Source organism: Ipomoea nil, unplaced genomic scaffold, assembly GCF_001879475.1.
Source record: "Ipomoea nil cultivar Tokyo-kokei standard unplaced genomic scaffold, Asagao_1.1 scaffold0688, whole genome shotgun sequence".
In the NCBI taxonomy this organism is placed as follows: domain Eukaryota; kingdom Viridiplantae; phylum Streptophyta; class Magnoliopsida; order Solanales; family Convolvulaceae; genus Ipomoea; species Ipomoea nil.
The window spans coordinates 8543522-8560458 of record NW_017617116.1 but is presented as its reverse complement, the minus strand read 5'-3'; the positions used below and the strand labels follow the sequence as shown (position 1 = coordinate 8560458).

At 35.5% G+C, this 16937-nt stretch overlaps 1 protein-coding gene across 1 annotated transcript; it reads left to right on the top strand.

Annotated features, from left to right (window-relative positions):
* The first annotated feature begins 886 nt into the window (after positions 1 to 886).
* LOC109175293 (3-ketoacyl-CoA synthase 5-like) lies at positions 887 to 2873 on the top strand. The gene has a single exon (XM_019324534.1). It carries the CDS (start codon positions 920 to 922, stop codon positions 2540 to 2542), a length of 1623 nt encoding a protein of 540 aa, XP_019180079.1. The 5' UTR covers positions 887 to 919; the 3' UTR covers positions 2543 to 2873.
* Positions 2874 to 16937: the final 14064 nt, after the last annotated feature.

The following is a 16937-nucleotide window of genomic DNA, read 5'->3' as shown; positions in this document are numbered from 1 at the left end:
GAGTTGGTTTGAGTAGCTTTTTGAATTTTAGCATTTTAGAGTTACAAAAACCTAATTAACGAAATACTTATATTGATTTTTTAACCAAGTTAAAAAGCTAATAGTGATCAAATAAGTCAAAATTGACCTATAGGCTACCTATTTTACCAAACAGGGCCAATAATATTATTATTATAGAGCAACTACCAATTTTAGTCCCACGAGTATTTGCAAAATGACAGTTTTGGTCGACATGTTTAATTCCTACCAATTTTCATTCACGACTATTGTTTTAGTACCAATTTTCATCCACGACTATCATTTTAGTGTCAAAATTCATCACGTTGGCAACCCCTCCGTTTAAGACATGCCGAGATCTAAAATTTTAAAGGGTATTTTTGTCCTTTTCAACTTAAGATCCCAATTTGAACATGAATAATGAGATTTAAGCCCTAAGATTGATTCTAATTCGCAGTTCTCCTCCTCATCCTACCTCAATCCCTTTATTCATATTCAAATGGGGATCTTAATTTGAAAAGGAAGAATTTTTTTTTAATAATTTCATATTTCAACATGTCTTAAATGAAGGGGTGATCGGCGTGATGAATTTTGATACTAAAACAATAATCGTGGATGAAAATTGATACTAAAACAATAATCGTTGATAAAAATTGGTAGGAATTAAACATGTAGATCAAAACTGTCATTTTGGTAATACTCAAGGGACCAAATTTGGTATTTGCTCTATTATTATATATCAATTATCAACTAGCTAACTAGGTAGGGAGATTCCCAATTCCCCTACACAACGTAACATTCAAATTCAATTCCTATAGTTACTAATATAAAACCGTACCCTCTCTAGTCCCTACCAATTGGATCGAATATATATAATAGCTAATTATAAGCTAGGCTAGGCAGGGTAATTCAACATTATATTATGGTTCTAAAACAACCCAACTTTTCAAACTCATCATCATCTTCTCCAATGAAGGTGATGAGCTGGTATGTGAAGCAGCTAGCATGGTATTGCTGTGTTAGCTACATCTTTGTCTTCATCCTTGTACCCACATTATTATTGTTTAAATTTCCTCCTCCTGTCATCGTCCAACATTATTATGCCTCCTCACAGCTCCTCCTCCTCCACTTATACAAGCAAGGAATCACTACTCTCCCATACGCTGCTGCTGCAGAAGCATTCTTCAGTAGTACTCCTCCCCAATTCATAATAATGATGATCATCTTCTGCGCATGTGCATGTGCATGTGCATTTGGATACCTTATTATTATATCCTCCCGACCTCGTGCCGTCTACCTAGTTGACTATGCATGTTACAAGCCCCCTGCCAACCACCGTGTCCCCTTCGCCACCTTCATGGAGCACTCCCAACTGGTCTTCCCCACACACCCTAAGACTATCTATTTTCAGAAACAAATCCTTGAACGCTCTGGCTTGGGGGAGCGCACTTGCGTCCCACCCGCTATACATTACATCCCCCCTACTCCCACCTTGAAGCTGGCCAGGGAAGAGGCTCAAACCGTCATCTTCTCTGTTATGGACCAACTTTTGGCTAAGACTCAGCTCAACCCCAAACACATCGATATTCTCATCGTCAACTGCAGCATGTTCTCCCCCACTCCTTCCCTCTCTGCCATGATCGTTAACAAATACAAACTGAGGAGTAACGTGAAGAGCTTTAATCTGTCGGGGATGGGTTGTAGTGCGGGTCTAATATCCATAGATTTGGCCCGAGATTTGCTTCAAACCCACCGCAACTCAAATGCAGTGATTGTTAGCACCGAGATTATCACTCCCAATTCGTATCTGGGGAAGGAGAGATCAATGCTTCTTCCTAATTGCCTTTTTAGAACGGGAGGAGCGGCGCTTCTATTGTCGAACAGGAGGGTGGATGGGGAGCGGGCAAAGTACCGACTGCTCCACGTTGTGAGGACACATATGGGGAACAAAGACAAGTCATACAAATGTGTGTTCCAGCAGGAAGATGAAGAGGGGTTTGTGGGGATAAACTTGTGTATAAACCTGATGGAAGTGGCGGGGGAGGCATTGAAGTCGAATATAACAAGCATAGGTCCTCTTGTGCTACCGGTATGGGAACTAGTGATGTTCGTGGTGGGGGTGGTGAGGGGGAAACTGATGAGTAGCAAATCCCAATCCTCATCCCCTAATAATAATAAGAAGGTCCCAGACTTCAAACGGGCATTCGAACATTTCTGCATCCACGCTGGAGGACGGGCTGTAATAGATGAGCTGCAGAAAAATCTAGAGCTCTCGGGTGAGCATGTAGAGGCGTCTCGGATGACGCTGCACCGATTTGGGAACACGTCTTCATCTTCACTGTGGTATGAGATGAGTTACATTGAAGCTAAAGGGAGAATGAAAAGAGGAGATAGAGTGTGGCAGATTGCTTTCGGGAGTGGATTCAAGTGTAACAGTGCAGTTTGGAAATGTAATAGGACCATTCACCCTCCAGTACTGGACACTCCCTGGGCCGACTGCATTCATCAATATCCAGTTTATATTCCAGATATCCTCAAGGTTTAGCTATCCCTCATATCCTCCCCTCCCATGCATGCATCAATAATCAATTCCTCCGCCCCTCCCCGCCCCCTACACCTACAATCACAATCCAATCAATAATATATGCACCCTAGCTACCTCCTAAGCTAAATATTCTACGTACACTACGCTACATCTATCATCGATATCTATCTATATCCTATGCCAACAAACAACATTACTCCGCCCATTTACTTTATATATCTATATCTATCTTAGCCCATTCAACTTTAGTTTAAATAATTGCTAAAGATCATCACCATATCTACTCTACTTGTACTAAATAACTGTCATATATATAAATATCATTGATTTGGATGGTGACCTTTAATTTGTTTTATACGTGTATGAAAATGGCATCTCACTTTCGAAATTTAAATCCTTTATTTATTTGTTATAAATATAAATTTCTAGTTGTAGCAAATAAATACTATTTATTTAAAATATAATATGAGAATTAAAACAATGTACATATTGGGCTAAGGTTTCGTTTCGTACCCATGCGCAATGAGTCCATATTATTTATTCCGGCAAATTATGCCGTGAGCACGTGCCCACCTTGCGGCACGGTTCTATATCCATAATTTCTATGTTGTAGATTCATAATTTGTATACTGTAGATTCATAAAATTTATACTTTAGATTTTAATTGTTGAACTCTGTTTTCACAAATCAGAGAATTATATGTTCATAATGATAACTATACAATTTAGAAATTATGAATTTATAGTACAGAAATTATGAATTTATAGTACAAATATTATAAATCTGCAGTATAGAAATTATGAATCTATTGTGTAGAAATTATGAATCTACTGTATTTAAATTATGAATCTACGGTTTAGAAATTATGAATCTAAAGTATAAATTTTATGAATCTACATTATAGAAATTATGGATCTACAGTATAAAAATTATGAATCTAAAGTATAGAAATTATGGATATCGAACCGTGCCCACCTTGCAAGGTGGGCACGTACTCACGGCATAACGATCCCTTTATCCCAGCAAATTATGTTGTGGAACTGTATCCACCTTGTAAGGTGGACACGGTTCCAAAACGGCGAAAACGACACCGTGTCAATTAAAAAAAATCATGATTAATGGAGGAAAACAGTGCCATTAATGACACTGTTACTCTAAAATTACCAAACAGCGTCGTATTAGAACCGTGTCCATCTTGCGGCTTAACAATTGATTTATCCCACTTTGGGCCAATTGGGCTTATTGAGCCCCAAAGTTACAATACAATTTTTCAAAATTAACCAACGCGTTATGCTAACAATCGTTATCCCGTGCACCAGGACGCACATAGCAATGTGCGTCCTGTGCCTCTCAAAATGATGTCGTTTTGTTAATTTTAGGTATAAAATTCTGTGCATTCTATTATATAATGTTGTACATTTGAAATATGTGAATTTTAAGTTATAAAATTTTGTGTTTTCATGTATAAAATTCTGTACATTCTATTATATAATTCTATACATTCGAGACATGGATTTTTTTTAAAGAGTTAAGAGTTTATGTGTATTATGTTAAGAGTTTATGTATATTATGTACGGAGTATTATGTTAGATTATGTATGTATTATCCTTTCAAAAAAGATTATGTGTATTCATTTATAAAATTCGGTGCTTTCTATTATACAATTATGTACATTTGAAACATGAATTTTTTTTAAGGAATTAACAGCAGACACGCAAAAAGGTACAAAACGACATCGTTTTGGGCCAGTGCGCACAATGCATGGTATAATTTGCCTTATGCTAATGTTGTGGGATTCCATTTTTGTTTTTATTTTTATTTTAGGTATGGTAGGCAATAGAGGATACTTTGCCATGCTTACATATCTTAGATTTAAAAATTAAAAAAAAAAAGGGTACAGTTGGCAGTTTGATAAGTAGAGTAAATAGGGAGGAGAATGGCAGTTTGATTTCATTAAACCCTCCCATCTTCCCCCATTCATTATTATTACTGCTCCGTACTCTAAAAATAAAAAATAAAAGGTGCATGTGCACACCGTAAAAGAAATTAATTTTAATAATTATTGTACGTACCCTAACCCTAACAACAAATCATAATGAAATTTAAATCCTATAATTGATACAAATAAAAATGTTCCGATTTAACCCGTTGGACGAACCAACACGTATTATAAATGGAGGTTACGTGAGGACGACCACAATAAATTTGCAACTCACATGCCATAAATGCTTCCATATCCAAATGAATGAATCAACTTTAGGACTAATACCCAACATATTTCCCATGCCCTATGTATATATAGTATAATGAATATAATTCACTTGCCCGCATAGTGATAGATGTGAAAGTTAGAAAGAATGATCAGGGATTGAGTCTCACCAGCGGTAGTGTGGGATAACTCAAAGTGAGAGGGACTCCTTGTACGCATGATTTACATCATTTTAGATGCTCTGTCGGGCCGGAGTGTGGGTGACCCTTAGGGTTGGAGTTGTTCACCCTTTTGGAAAGAATGAATATAATTCACTTTTTAGATTTTGACATTTTGTGAGCTAGCTAGGACTGTGGTGTTTGGTCGGAATAAGTGAATTACACTACTGGAAATTATGAAATTTCTGACCACCTGAAAGTGATCTTAAATTAAGTTGATACTAAAAAGTCTAAAAAGTGGTCGGAAATAGCAACAAAGGTTTTTCCGGATATCAAAAGTGGTCGGAACAAGACTTTTGAGTTTTGACTTGATCACTTTCAGGTGGTCGGAAATTCCATAATTTCCAGTAGTGTTAGGAGGAAATGAATTGTAATTTTGTAGAAAAAAAATACATTGTTTGGTAGGAAAAAATAAAATGAAAATTGAGAATTGAAAGGGAAGAAATAAATAAAGATTAAAATGTTCTTGTATAATAATAATAATAATAATAATAATAATAATAATAATAATAATATAATCATGAGAATGATAAAATAATAGTTTATCATGAAATTACAATTTCACAAATTGTGAAGATTTCATAGTTGGAAGGAATTGTAATTACGTGAAATTACAATTCCCTCCAATTAAATCATAAAATTACAATTTCATAAAATTTGATAAAAAATAGCAATTCAATAAAAATTGGAAGCATTCATCGTTTCACTCCTACATTACATTTTTCTTAAGTAGTAACTTGAATGGGTGTGTCTTTTGAGTCATAGCTTGGTTTGTGAACTTTTTCTAAAATAGTGGACAAAACAGGGAAGCTTTTGGTGAGTGGACAAAAGAGGAAAAAACTACAATGCGATTATCATTTTCTACCGAGGAGACAATAATCCCAATACAATTTTCTTTCTCCTACATCTACTATACCTATAGGCACACAATACAATATAATGCCAACAGAATACATGATTAATAAATTAGCTAATTGTAATAAAATAATAACTTTTCTATTTAATTTTTTCATAGTAATGATTAGTTTTTTTTTTAATGTACTGACTGTATTACAATATAGTATCTCTTCATAACTTCCTATATAAAAGAGGGATTTAGGACTATTAGACTATAAGATCCTTGGTAATAATAATTAGTTTTATTAAATTAATGGCGTAGTCAGCTTCCTAAAATAATTCTAGTGTATGTATATTATTATGACATTAATTATTGTTATTTGTAGAGAATGAATCTTGTGACCAACGTGTGATTAGAAGTCCGTTGTAGAATATCAATTCGTCATGCAATCAGATTGGGCACCAATTTATAGGTTGTTCCAATCTTCGCTATCTAATCCATTAAGTGCCATCTTTAACCGTTAGTATTTGTAATTTTAAGCATAGTTTAGAAATTGCTGTTATACTGATGCTACTATTTTGGAATAAAATAGGAACCGTAAGTGGAAGTTATAACGTGAAAAACACATTCAGTACACCATTAAATCATAATCAAGTAACACAATACATGAGTAATTCCAAAGGTATAGTAAGTGTTAGATTTCAATTATGATTCAATGATCAGATGCTTAAATTATTTGATATTATGTGTGAAATCTAAAGCAATCTTCATTTACATGTCCTTTTTTTCCCAAATTCAGGAACTATATTTCAAAATAAAAAATCGTTGCCGAATACAAACAGTTTAGAGGCGCAACATGTAGACTGTTATTATGTCACGCCGTTGAGAAATATAACGAACGGTTGTTTTTTATCTGAATACTTATTAATCAATATATACTCTTTTAAAGTTAACTTTAATATCAATGATGATTATAATGTGTTGAACATTTATATTGTAGTGACTGAGGTGAACGCGAATTTCAATTCTACTAGCAGTGCAACTCCATTGTCAAACTTTACCTTTTGTGGCAATTTAAATGGTAATACAAGAAATTGTATTTACATAATTATATGATACAAATTAGGGGAAATAAATATATGTTCTTATGCATTAAAAAAAAATATGTTCTTATATTTAGATACATTTATTACAATAAATAATTAAGAAATAAAATTTGTGGTCATATATAGTAAATTATATACTACAAATTTATTATATATATATATATATATATATATATATATATATATATATATATATAGATTGTCAAATTTTTTAATTTTATATTAAAAAATATTTCGTGTAAAATTTAGAACATAATTATGTACATAAATATCTTATTGCTAACATTTAATTTTTATTTTTATTAGGATCTGGAAGCGCAAATTTCAATGTTGAAAACACGAGTGTTGAAATGATTTAGAACAAAATTATGTTACATCCTTCAATAATATGCCACTACCACCCAAAATGGCTCAGTCTAATGATATAATTCTCAATTTAATAATAATTTCAATATTAAACTTATTATCAAATAAAATGATTTAGTAAAGAATACTCAGTAATGGCGATTTATTAATAAGTTTTTTTGATACCCCTCATTCTTTCTTTGTAAGTTGTCTTATTTGTGATATAATGCATTAAGTTTTTATCTTAAAAATTAATAAGTTTTTTTGGGGAACTGCAGGTAATATATCAAGAATGAAAAGGAATAAGGTTCAAATTGGCTATGGAACATAACCTAACAATGCAATTAGGCCACTGAACGAAAAAAAAAAGTATAATTAGACCACTGAACACTCCAAATGTATGCAATTTCACCTAATAGCAGGTTACCATCAATTTTAGCAGGTTACTTGCTTACGTGGCAGATAAGTTGGCATTTTTAATAATTTTTAAATACTTTTTAATAAATTTTAATAATAATAATTTTTTTAAAATGTATTTTTTTAAAAAAATGACGGGGTTTATTTTTTGTATTAATTTTTTAAAAATCTATTATTAAAAATTATTTAAAATGCCACCTCAGCTGCCACGTAAGTAGGTAACTTGTAAAAATTGATGGTAACATGTTATCTAGTAAAATTGCATACATTTGGAGTGTTCAGTGGCCTAATTACACGTTTTTGGAGTGTCCAGTGGCCTAATTACATTTTTTTTCATTTAGTGGCCTAATTGCATTTTCAGGTTATGTTCAGTGTTCAATTTGAACCTTATTCCGAATGAAAAAGATATCACACAATATTAGTGTTTTTGAACCACAAATTGTTGGAAGTTGTGATGTCACACCATTTACTGAATTTTCAAAAGGTATTGTTATTAAAATATTAGGGAAAATGGCACTTTTTCCCCCTGTGTTATATACTTATAGCACTTTTTCCTCCTATATTATTTAAGTGGCAATTTTCCCCCCTGATATATTAAATGGACATATTTACCCTTAAAATAAATATTTCCTTTATTTTACTTCTCCAACAAATTATAACCACAATTTGAAAAAATAAAATACATTAATTGTTGAATTTAGAATACTTTAAAAATAAAAAAATAAAATTTTAAAATAATGTTTGAACCAATAGTTCAAATTGGATCCGAAATTGTGAAACAACGATTCAAAATAAAAACCAAATCGCGATTATATATACTTATATGTGAGAGTCAATATAAATGCGAAAAAAACATACACTATTTGCAAATATTATAATTCTAATTTTAAGCTATTGCTAGTAGTTGTTCCGATTTGAACCTCCGGTTCACGGTTCAGAATCTATTTTTTTCCACTTCACAATTTTAATAAACGGAAACCCAAATATTGGGTTATGTTATGAATCATAACCGATTTTTTTTTATTTGATTGCTATAGTGTTCGGTTCAGTTCGAACCGAACCGTGGCCATCCCTACGTATAAACAATAATTTGTTGAACAAGAGAAATAAATAAAATATGTATTTTAAGGATAAAATGTCTATTTAATATTATCAGGGGGAAAAACCGCCACTTTTATAATAATTGAGGGGGCAAATGTGGATGCATGAATAACTCAGGGGGAAAAAGTGCTATAAGCATATAACATAGGAAGAAAAAGTGCCATTTTCCCAAAATATTATTATAATTAATGAAATTTAAGTGGTTATCTTATCTTTACTTATATGTTAAACCATCTCTGTCAATTTCAATGCAGTGACATGTGTGAACTCGAGTTTGAATGCATCTACGGTCGACCAGTGCGGCAGTGCACCGCCATCTTCAAATAATAACTTCTGTGAGTATATATACCCTAGCTTTTTTAATATAAATTTGTTTAAAATATATATTTTAATTATTTATGGTTATTTTATTTAGATTGAAATCATTTTCTGATTATGTAAATATATTTATATACATATCAATTTGTTAGGTGATCAGTTCAATTCAAGCAACTTACATCAAACTGCTCTCCAACAAAGTCATTGTCGCAATTTAAATGAAGAATTTGATCTAACAACTGAAGAAGAAGACCTTAACTATGACATTGAAAATGGTAATATTAAATTTTATGCAATTATCTCTTATAATTGTTCAACTTTCGATTTCATCTAATATAAAGTTCAAATGTATAATATTATCTTTTTTTTTGGCAAAGTTATTTATGGTGACTTTGGTGATCCAAATGATATATGCCTACATCGTGGTGCGTTTTTTTGGTTTGAAGAACGTTTGGGAAAGCAAAGAGTTTCTGATACTCCTTAGTATTCGTTGTGCTGTGGTTATGGGAAAATCAAATTGCCATATGTTACTAATCCTCCTAACAAGTTGTACAACCTTTTCTTCACGCAAGGAGAAAAAAAGACGCATTTTTTTTAGAACATAAGTCGTACAATAACATGTTCTGTTTTACATCAATGGGTGGCAAGGTTGATAAGAATTTAAACACTGGAAGGGCACCTCCGGTATTCAGGATCAACGGTCAGAATTTTCAGTTGATAGGAAGCTTATTGCCAAATGAGGGTTCACAACCGAAGTTTGCACAATTGTACATCTATGATACTCAACATGAGATCAATAATCGAATGAGCGCAGTCAGGTATTTCATTACAATCTTAATTATTAGTTTAATTAAATCATGTTTTGACATTGAAGGTTGGATCACCGATCATGTTGCTAAGTGTCGAGAAGGGAGAAGCAGTTTCAAGAAAAGGGGAGAAGGAAACTGAGAAACTTGATTGATGTGTTTTAGATTCAACCTCTCATCTCTCTCTCTCTCTCCACAGAATGTATTCTCTGTAATTCTACAAAGTAGCGGGAAAGAAAAGCTTTTAAACTATTCTACAAAAGCTAACAGTATTAACAGAATTAACAGAGTTAGTTATGGAGGTTGATTGGGAATCAGCTTGTTGACTTGAGTGTTGACTCGTGTTGCTTAACACCCCCCCCCCCCCCCCCCCCCCCCCCCGCAAGCTGGAGTGTACAAGCAATGTAGACCCAGCTTGGAGATGAACTTAGAGAATATAGCAGAAGCAAGGGGCTTTGTGAATGCATCAGCAAGCTGGTTTTCAGTGGTGACATGCATCAATTTCAGGACTTGTCTTTGTAGTTTTTCTCTCACAAGATGACAGTCTATTTCGATGTGCTTCGTCCTCTCATGGAACACAGGATCCTCTGTTATAGCAATTGCGGATTTGCTGTCACAATACAATATGGCTGGTGAATCAAGTTGTACTCCCAAATCTTGCAGCAAGTAAGTGAGCCACTGAATCTCACAAGCTGCAGCTGCAAGAGCCCTGTACTCAGCTTCGGATGAACTTCTAGAAATGGTGTGTTGTTTCTTTGATTTCCATGATATCAAGGTGGAGTCAAGAAACATGCAGAACCCAGTGACAGACCTTCTAGTGTCTGGGCAAGCAGCCCAATCAGAGTCAGTGAATCCCTTAATTTGTAGAGATGAAGAGGCTGAGAAGAACAGTCCTTGGCCTGGGGCTGTTTTGATGTACCTTAGAACTCTATGTGCTGCTTGTATGTGTACATTAGTAGGACAATCTAGAAACTGAGATAGTTGTTGTGTAGCATAGCTTATATCTGGCCTTGTAATTGTAAGATATAACAGCTTTCCCACAAGCCTTCTATATTGAGTAATGTGATCAATTTTGTTCCCACTGGTTTTACTGAGTTTTGTTGCTGTTGCCATAGGTGTTTTAGCTGGTTTGCAATCCAGAAAACCAGTCTCTTCTAGCAGCTCTAATGTATATTTCCTTTGGGAAACAGATATACCTGTAGTGTTCCTTGCTACTTCCAGCCCCCAAAAAAACTTAAGTGGTCCTAAATCTTTAATGTGAAAAACATCATTCAAGTGGTTTTTGATTTGATCCACCTGGTTTAAGTCTGGACTTGCAATCACCACATCATCAACATATACAAGTAAAGCCACAAAATCATTTCCTTCCCTCTTGTGAACAAGGAGGAATCTGACACAGCTTGTTTAAAACCCATGCTCAACAGTTCTTGGGTAAGCTTTAGATTCCACTGTCTACTAGCTTGTTTCAACCCATAGAGGGACTTCATTAGCTTGCATACCTGGCCAGGTTTGGGAGATACAAAACCAGGGGGCATTGTCATGTACACCTCTTCATTTAATTCCCCATGGAGAAAAGCATTATTCACATCTAGTTGATGAAGGTTCCATCCTTTGATTGCAGCCACCCCAAGCAAAACTCTGATTGTAGTTATCTTTGCCACTGGGCTAAATGTGTCTAGATAGTCCAATCCAGGTGTTTGAGTATAGCCTTTAGCCACTAACCTAGCCTTGTATCTTTCAATGGTCCCATCAGCCTTAAGTTTGGTCTTGAAAACCCATTTGCAGCCTATGGGGACTTTAGAAGGTGGGAGATCAGCAAGAATCCATGTATTGTTGGCCTGCAGGGCAGTAATTTCTGCTTCCATAGCTTTTTTCCAGCAGTCTTTCTTGATGGCCTCATTGTATGTTTTTGGTTCTTTGGCATCCAAGGCATTGACAGCAAAAACCTTGTGTGCTTGGGATAGTTTGTCATATGACACAAACTTGGAGATGTCATGTGGAGCAGATCTCCTGGTAGCATTCTGACATGTATAATCAGTGAGATAAGAAGGAGTGGTTCTTACTCTTGTTGATCTCCTTGGTTCTGGGATAGGTGTTGAAGCTGCATTGCTATAGGTGTTGAAGCTGCATTGCTAGGTTCACTGTCCTGCGCTGGAACAGCTGGTGGCACCTCAGGAAAATCACATAGGATAGGTGGAACCTCTACAACAGTGGGCAAAGTGGTGCCTTCATCAGAGTAAGGATATGACACATCTTCAGAAGGTAGGATTAGGCTAGAGGGCTGCTGCACCTGGGAACTTTGAAAGGGAAAGATGTTTTCATAGAATGAAACATCTCTAGACAAGAAAACTTCTTTAGTCTGAATGTCCATTAGTTTGTAGCCTTTCACACCAGTAGCAAATCCGAGGAAAATGCTTCTTCTAGCCCTTGGAGAGAACTTGTCCCTTTGACAGTTTGGAATGGCAGCAAATGCCAGGCACCCAAACACCCTAAGGTGTTGATACTGTGGAATCCTTTTAAACATTATCTGGTATGGGATTTGATTACATAAGGCTGCAGAGGGGAGTCTATTTATCAGATATACTGCATGAACAATGCAGTCACCCCAGAACTCCTCAGGTAGACTAGCTTGAAACCTCAAAGCTCTTGCCACTGATAAGATGTGGCCATGCTTTCTCTCTACAATGCTGTTCTGCTGGGGGGTATAAACACATGATGTTTGGTGAATAATTCCCTTCTTATGATAGAATTCTTCCATTATGAACTCTTTCCCATTATCAAACCTCACACACTTGATGTTCATCCCAAACTGAGTATAAACAAGTTCACAGAAATATTGCATAATCTGCCTTACTTCACTTTTCTTCTTCATGAGATAAACCCAAGTGACTCTGCTGTGATCATCTACTAAGGTTAGAAAATATTGATGACCATATATAGTTGGAACATGATATGGCCCCCATATGTCAACATGAATCATATCAAAACAGTTATTTGAAATTGAACAACTAGGTTGAAAAGATAATCTTCTTTGCTTAGCCAAATGGCAACTTTCACAAACTGTGGGTTTATCATTACATATTGCACTATCTATAGTGTGTAGGACACTTATTTTCCCTTCAGAGGCATGTCCTAGTCTAGCATGCCAGAAGTTACAAGCATTTACTATAGGACTAACAGCAGGTTTACTCTGAGTAAGAATAGGGAAAACAAGGTGATAGAGGCCCTTCTCCAGCTTAGCCATACCAATCATCTTCCCATGTTGATCCTGTATAACACATTGATTAGTTTGGAAGATTGTGTTGCACTTAGACCCCTTCATAAGGTCACCCAAGGAGATCAAATTATAATGGAAGATGGGGACACATAATACATTCTGCAAAATTAAATCAGTAGATAGATGGACAGTCCCAATGTGTGAGACCTCTGCCTGATGTCCATCTGGTAGATCTACATAGACTCCTTGTACTTTCTTGGATGTGTGGAGTAAATGGATGTTACAAATAATGTGGTGTGTAGCACCACTATCAATTATCCACACTGATTCAGGCTTAGCCAATTTGGTATGAGCATTAGCTGTGTTACCTTCATGTTGAGCATTGGGGATGAAGTTGGCTGCTATAGTATTGGCATGTGGGGTGGGATCAAGAGGAGTATTAACTCTGACTCTCCCTTGTTGTTGCATGAACTCCAAAAACTTTCTGCAGTCCTCTTGGGTGAAAGATGAATTGGTCTTAGGACTTCCAGTGTCTTGCACAGAACTCTGGACTTGGTTAGAGGACCCCCACCCTTTGCTTCTTGGCTTCCAACCTGGAGGATAGCCATGTTTCTTGTAGCATTTCTCCACAGTATGCCCTGTATAACCACAATAACTACATACAGGCTTCTGTTTCTGGTTAGAAAAGGTTCTTTTGCTGCCATCATCTGCCTTTGTAAAGAAAACATTTGCCCCTGTAATGCCATCTCCCAGAGAACTAGATTCAATGCATACTTGCCTCTCTTGTTGTGAAATCATGGAAAAGGCTTCACCAACATCTGGGAGGGGTTTCATCAACATGATCTGATGTTTGGTGTTGATATAACTATCATTCAAGCCAGTTAAGAAGGCAGATAGCATATCATTCTCTAAGTGTGTCTTCACCTTTTCAGACAATTTATTCCCACATTCACAACCAGTAGGACATTCACATCCAGGAATGGGTCTAAGAACAAGAAGTTCATCCCATAGTAATTTCAATTGTGTAAAATACTCATTTATGGTAGAGTTACCTTGCTTCGTTTGGTAAATTTGTGACTGGATTTCAGCAATTCTGAATATGTCTTGCTGACTGAAGCGTTTCTTCAAGTCTTTCCACACTCCCTCAGCCGTATTGATCCACAGAACACTTCGAGCTATGGTGGAAGAAACAGCCCTAAGGATCCAGGACAGGACCATCGTATTGCAGCGCTCCCAGTAGTAATATCTTGGATCTAGTTTGCTCGGAACAGTCACATGTCCTCTTACAAAGCTCATCTTGTTCTTGGACATCAAGGCCATTTCCATAGCTCGAGCCCAAGAATGGTAATTAGACCTTCCTTCCAGCTGCACTGTCACAAGCTGTAGGGTTGGGCTTTCGTTCGGATGAATGTGGAGAGGGTTCGTCTAGTCGTTTGGATCGAAACTTCCGATTGGAGTCGAAGCTGGGTCTAGAATTGGATTTGAGCGATTCTGATTCGCACCAGATGAACCAGCTTAGTTCTGATTCCCTTCTGCTTGATTTGAACTTGCCTGCATAACCATATTCGCAATTGGTGGTCTCCAAGCCATTATTGCTCTGATACCATGTCGAGAAGGGAGAAGCAGTTTCAAGAAAAGGGGAGAAGGAAACTGAGAAACTTGATTGATGTGTTTTAGATTCAACCTCTCATCTCTCTCTCTCTCTACACAGAATGTATTCTCTGCAATTCTACAAAGTAGAGGGAAAGAAAAGCTTTTAAACTATTCTACAAAAGCTAACAGTATTAACAGAATTAACAGAGTTAGTTATGGAGGTTGATTGGGAATCAGCTTGTTGACTTGAGTGTTGACTCGTGTTGCTTAACACTAAGAAACATAGATCACACAATGGGTCTTTGCAATGGTACTAGGTTTGCTCTTGAGTGTTGACTCGTGTTGCTTAACACTAAGAAACATAGATCACACAATGGGTCTTTGCAATGGTACTAGGTTTGTTGTGAGCAGACTAGCTGAGCATGTGGTTGAAGCAAAGATTATGACGGGTACTCATGTAGGTACAAAGGTGTTGATAGCAAGAATGTCAATGACGCCTTCAGACTCGAGATTGCCATTCAAATTCCAAACAAATCCCAGTTATGTTGTATACGCAATGACAATCAACAAAAATCAAGGGCAAACTTTGACCCATGTAGGCCTGTTGTTGAAGAAGCCTTTGAGAATGGTCAATTGTATGTTGCGGCATCCAGAGTAACAAATCCAAAGGGCTTGAAGATTGTAGTTTGTGATGAAAATGGTTAATTAGAATAGTAATTCCACAAATAATGCGGTTTACAAAGAGATTTTCAATAATCTATAATTTAATTTGACACATTCATTATTCATCATCTTTATTATTAAGTTCTATTGCAGTTTGTAAATATAAAAAACAATATTACTTTTTCATAATATTTAATATTACAATATACTTAACAGAATATTACAATATATATAATATACTTTAATAATTTTACCAATAATATAATGTATATATACAAGATGTATACTATATTGTGTTTTGTGAAGAGAGAGAAAATTTTAATTATTTATTCAAAACGATAAGTGCATTGTAATTTTTCCTTTTTTTTTTGGTCCCATCTCCAAAATCTTCCTTATTTTGTCTACACTATGAAACTACCGATATAGAACTATATAATTTTTTTTGGGATGAAGAAAAAAACTTTGTCACTATTACAGCAGTTAGGTTCACGGAATGAATTTGGAAGGAATATGAATTCACAGAGAATGAAATAAGTAAGGAATGGAACATGAATTGTATTCTATTGGTTGATTGTTGAAGGAATATACTTTAGGAATATAATAATTGTATTCCAATGTTTGATTAGTTAAAGGAATAGAAATGGAATAAGTTTTAAAAACTTAAATATCCCTATACAAAATAATAATAATAATAATAATAATAATAATAATAATAATAATAATAATTATTATTATTATTATTATTATTATTATTATTATTATTATTATTATTATTATTATTATGAATGTTATATATTATAAGGGAAGGAGGGGACACATCTCGGATCTCCGGCATGGACAGTACATGGCGAGCATGCACCGGCCACCGTCGAGGCCGTGGGACGTCGCGACACGCGGCGCGACCTCTCTGTAGTCACCAGGGCGAGGGTTAAAGGACACGCAGGTCGGGATTGAACTCGCAAGGTCGGGCTGTATAGGTCGACCGGCTAACTCCAGGGGTCGGATCCCCAGCCTAGTCAGCTCGGGGGAGCCGATCGAGAAGCCGTCCAGGCGGTTGGGCCGGTCGGTTTGGGGCCATAGTGGTTTGGAGCCAGCTGGCGACCGGTCCCGACCGTATGACGAGCTTTACGAGGGGTATATCCCTATCAAGAATTGAACCGCATAAAGAAGACTATACGTAACAAGTTCGATCAAAATGATAGAAATATTTTAATATATTAAAAAAATCAAATTCGTGTAGAGTGCATATACAATTATACAGTATTATGTTTCATGCCATCATATATATATGCATATTAGGATATGATTAATTAATTAAATAAATTATTATACTCAACTCACACTATGTGTGTATGTGTTATTTATGGATGGATATCTAGAGCACCATGCAAAATCCTTCCATACATCTTGACATGTGATAGCCAGGGCTGATCTTCAATTATATTCATATTTCACATTTGGATCATTAAATCCCTCCCATCTGCCACCATTCATTATTCATTATTATTACTATCTACCACCCTACTATAAAACCACAATGCACTGCTACACTCGATCTACACTC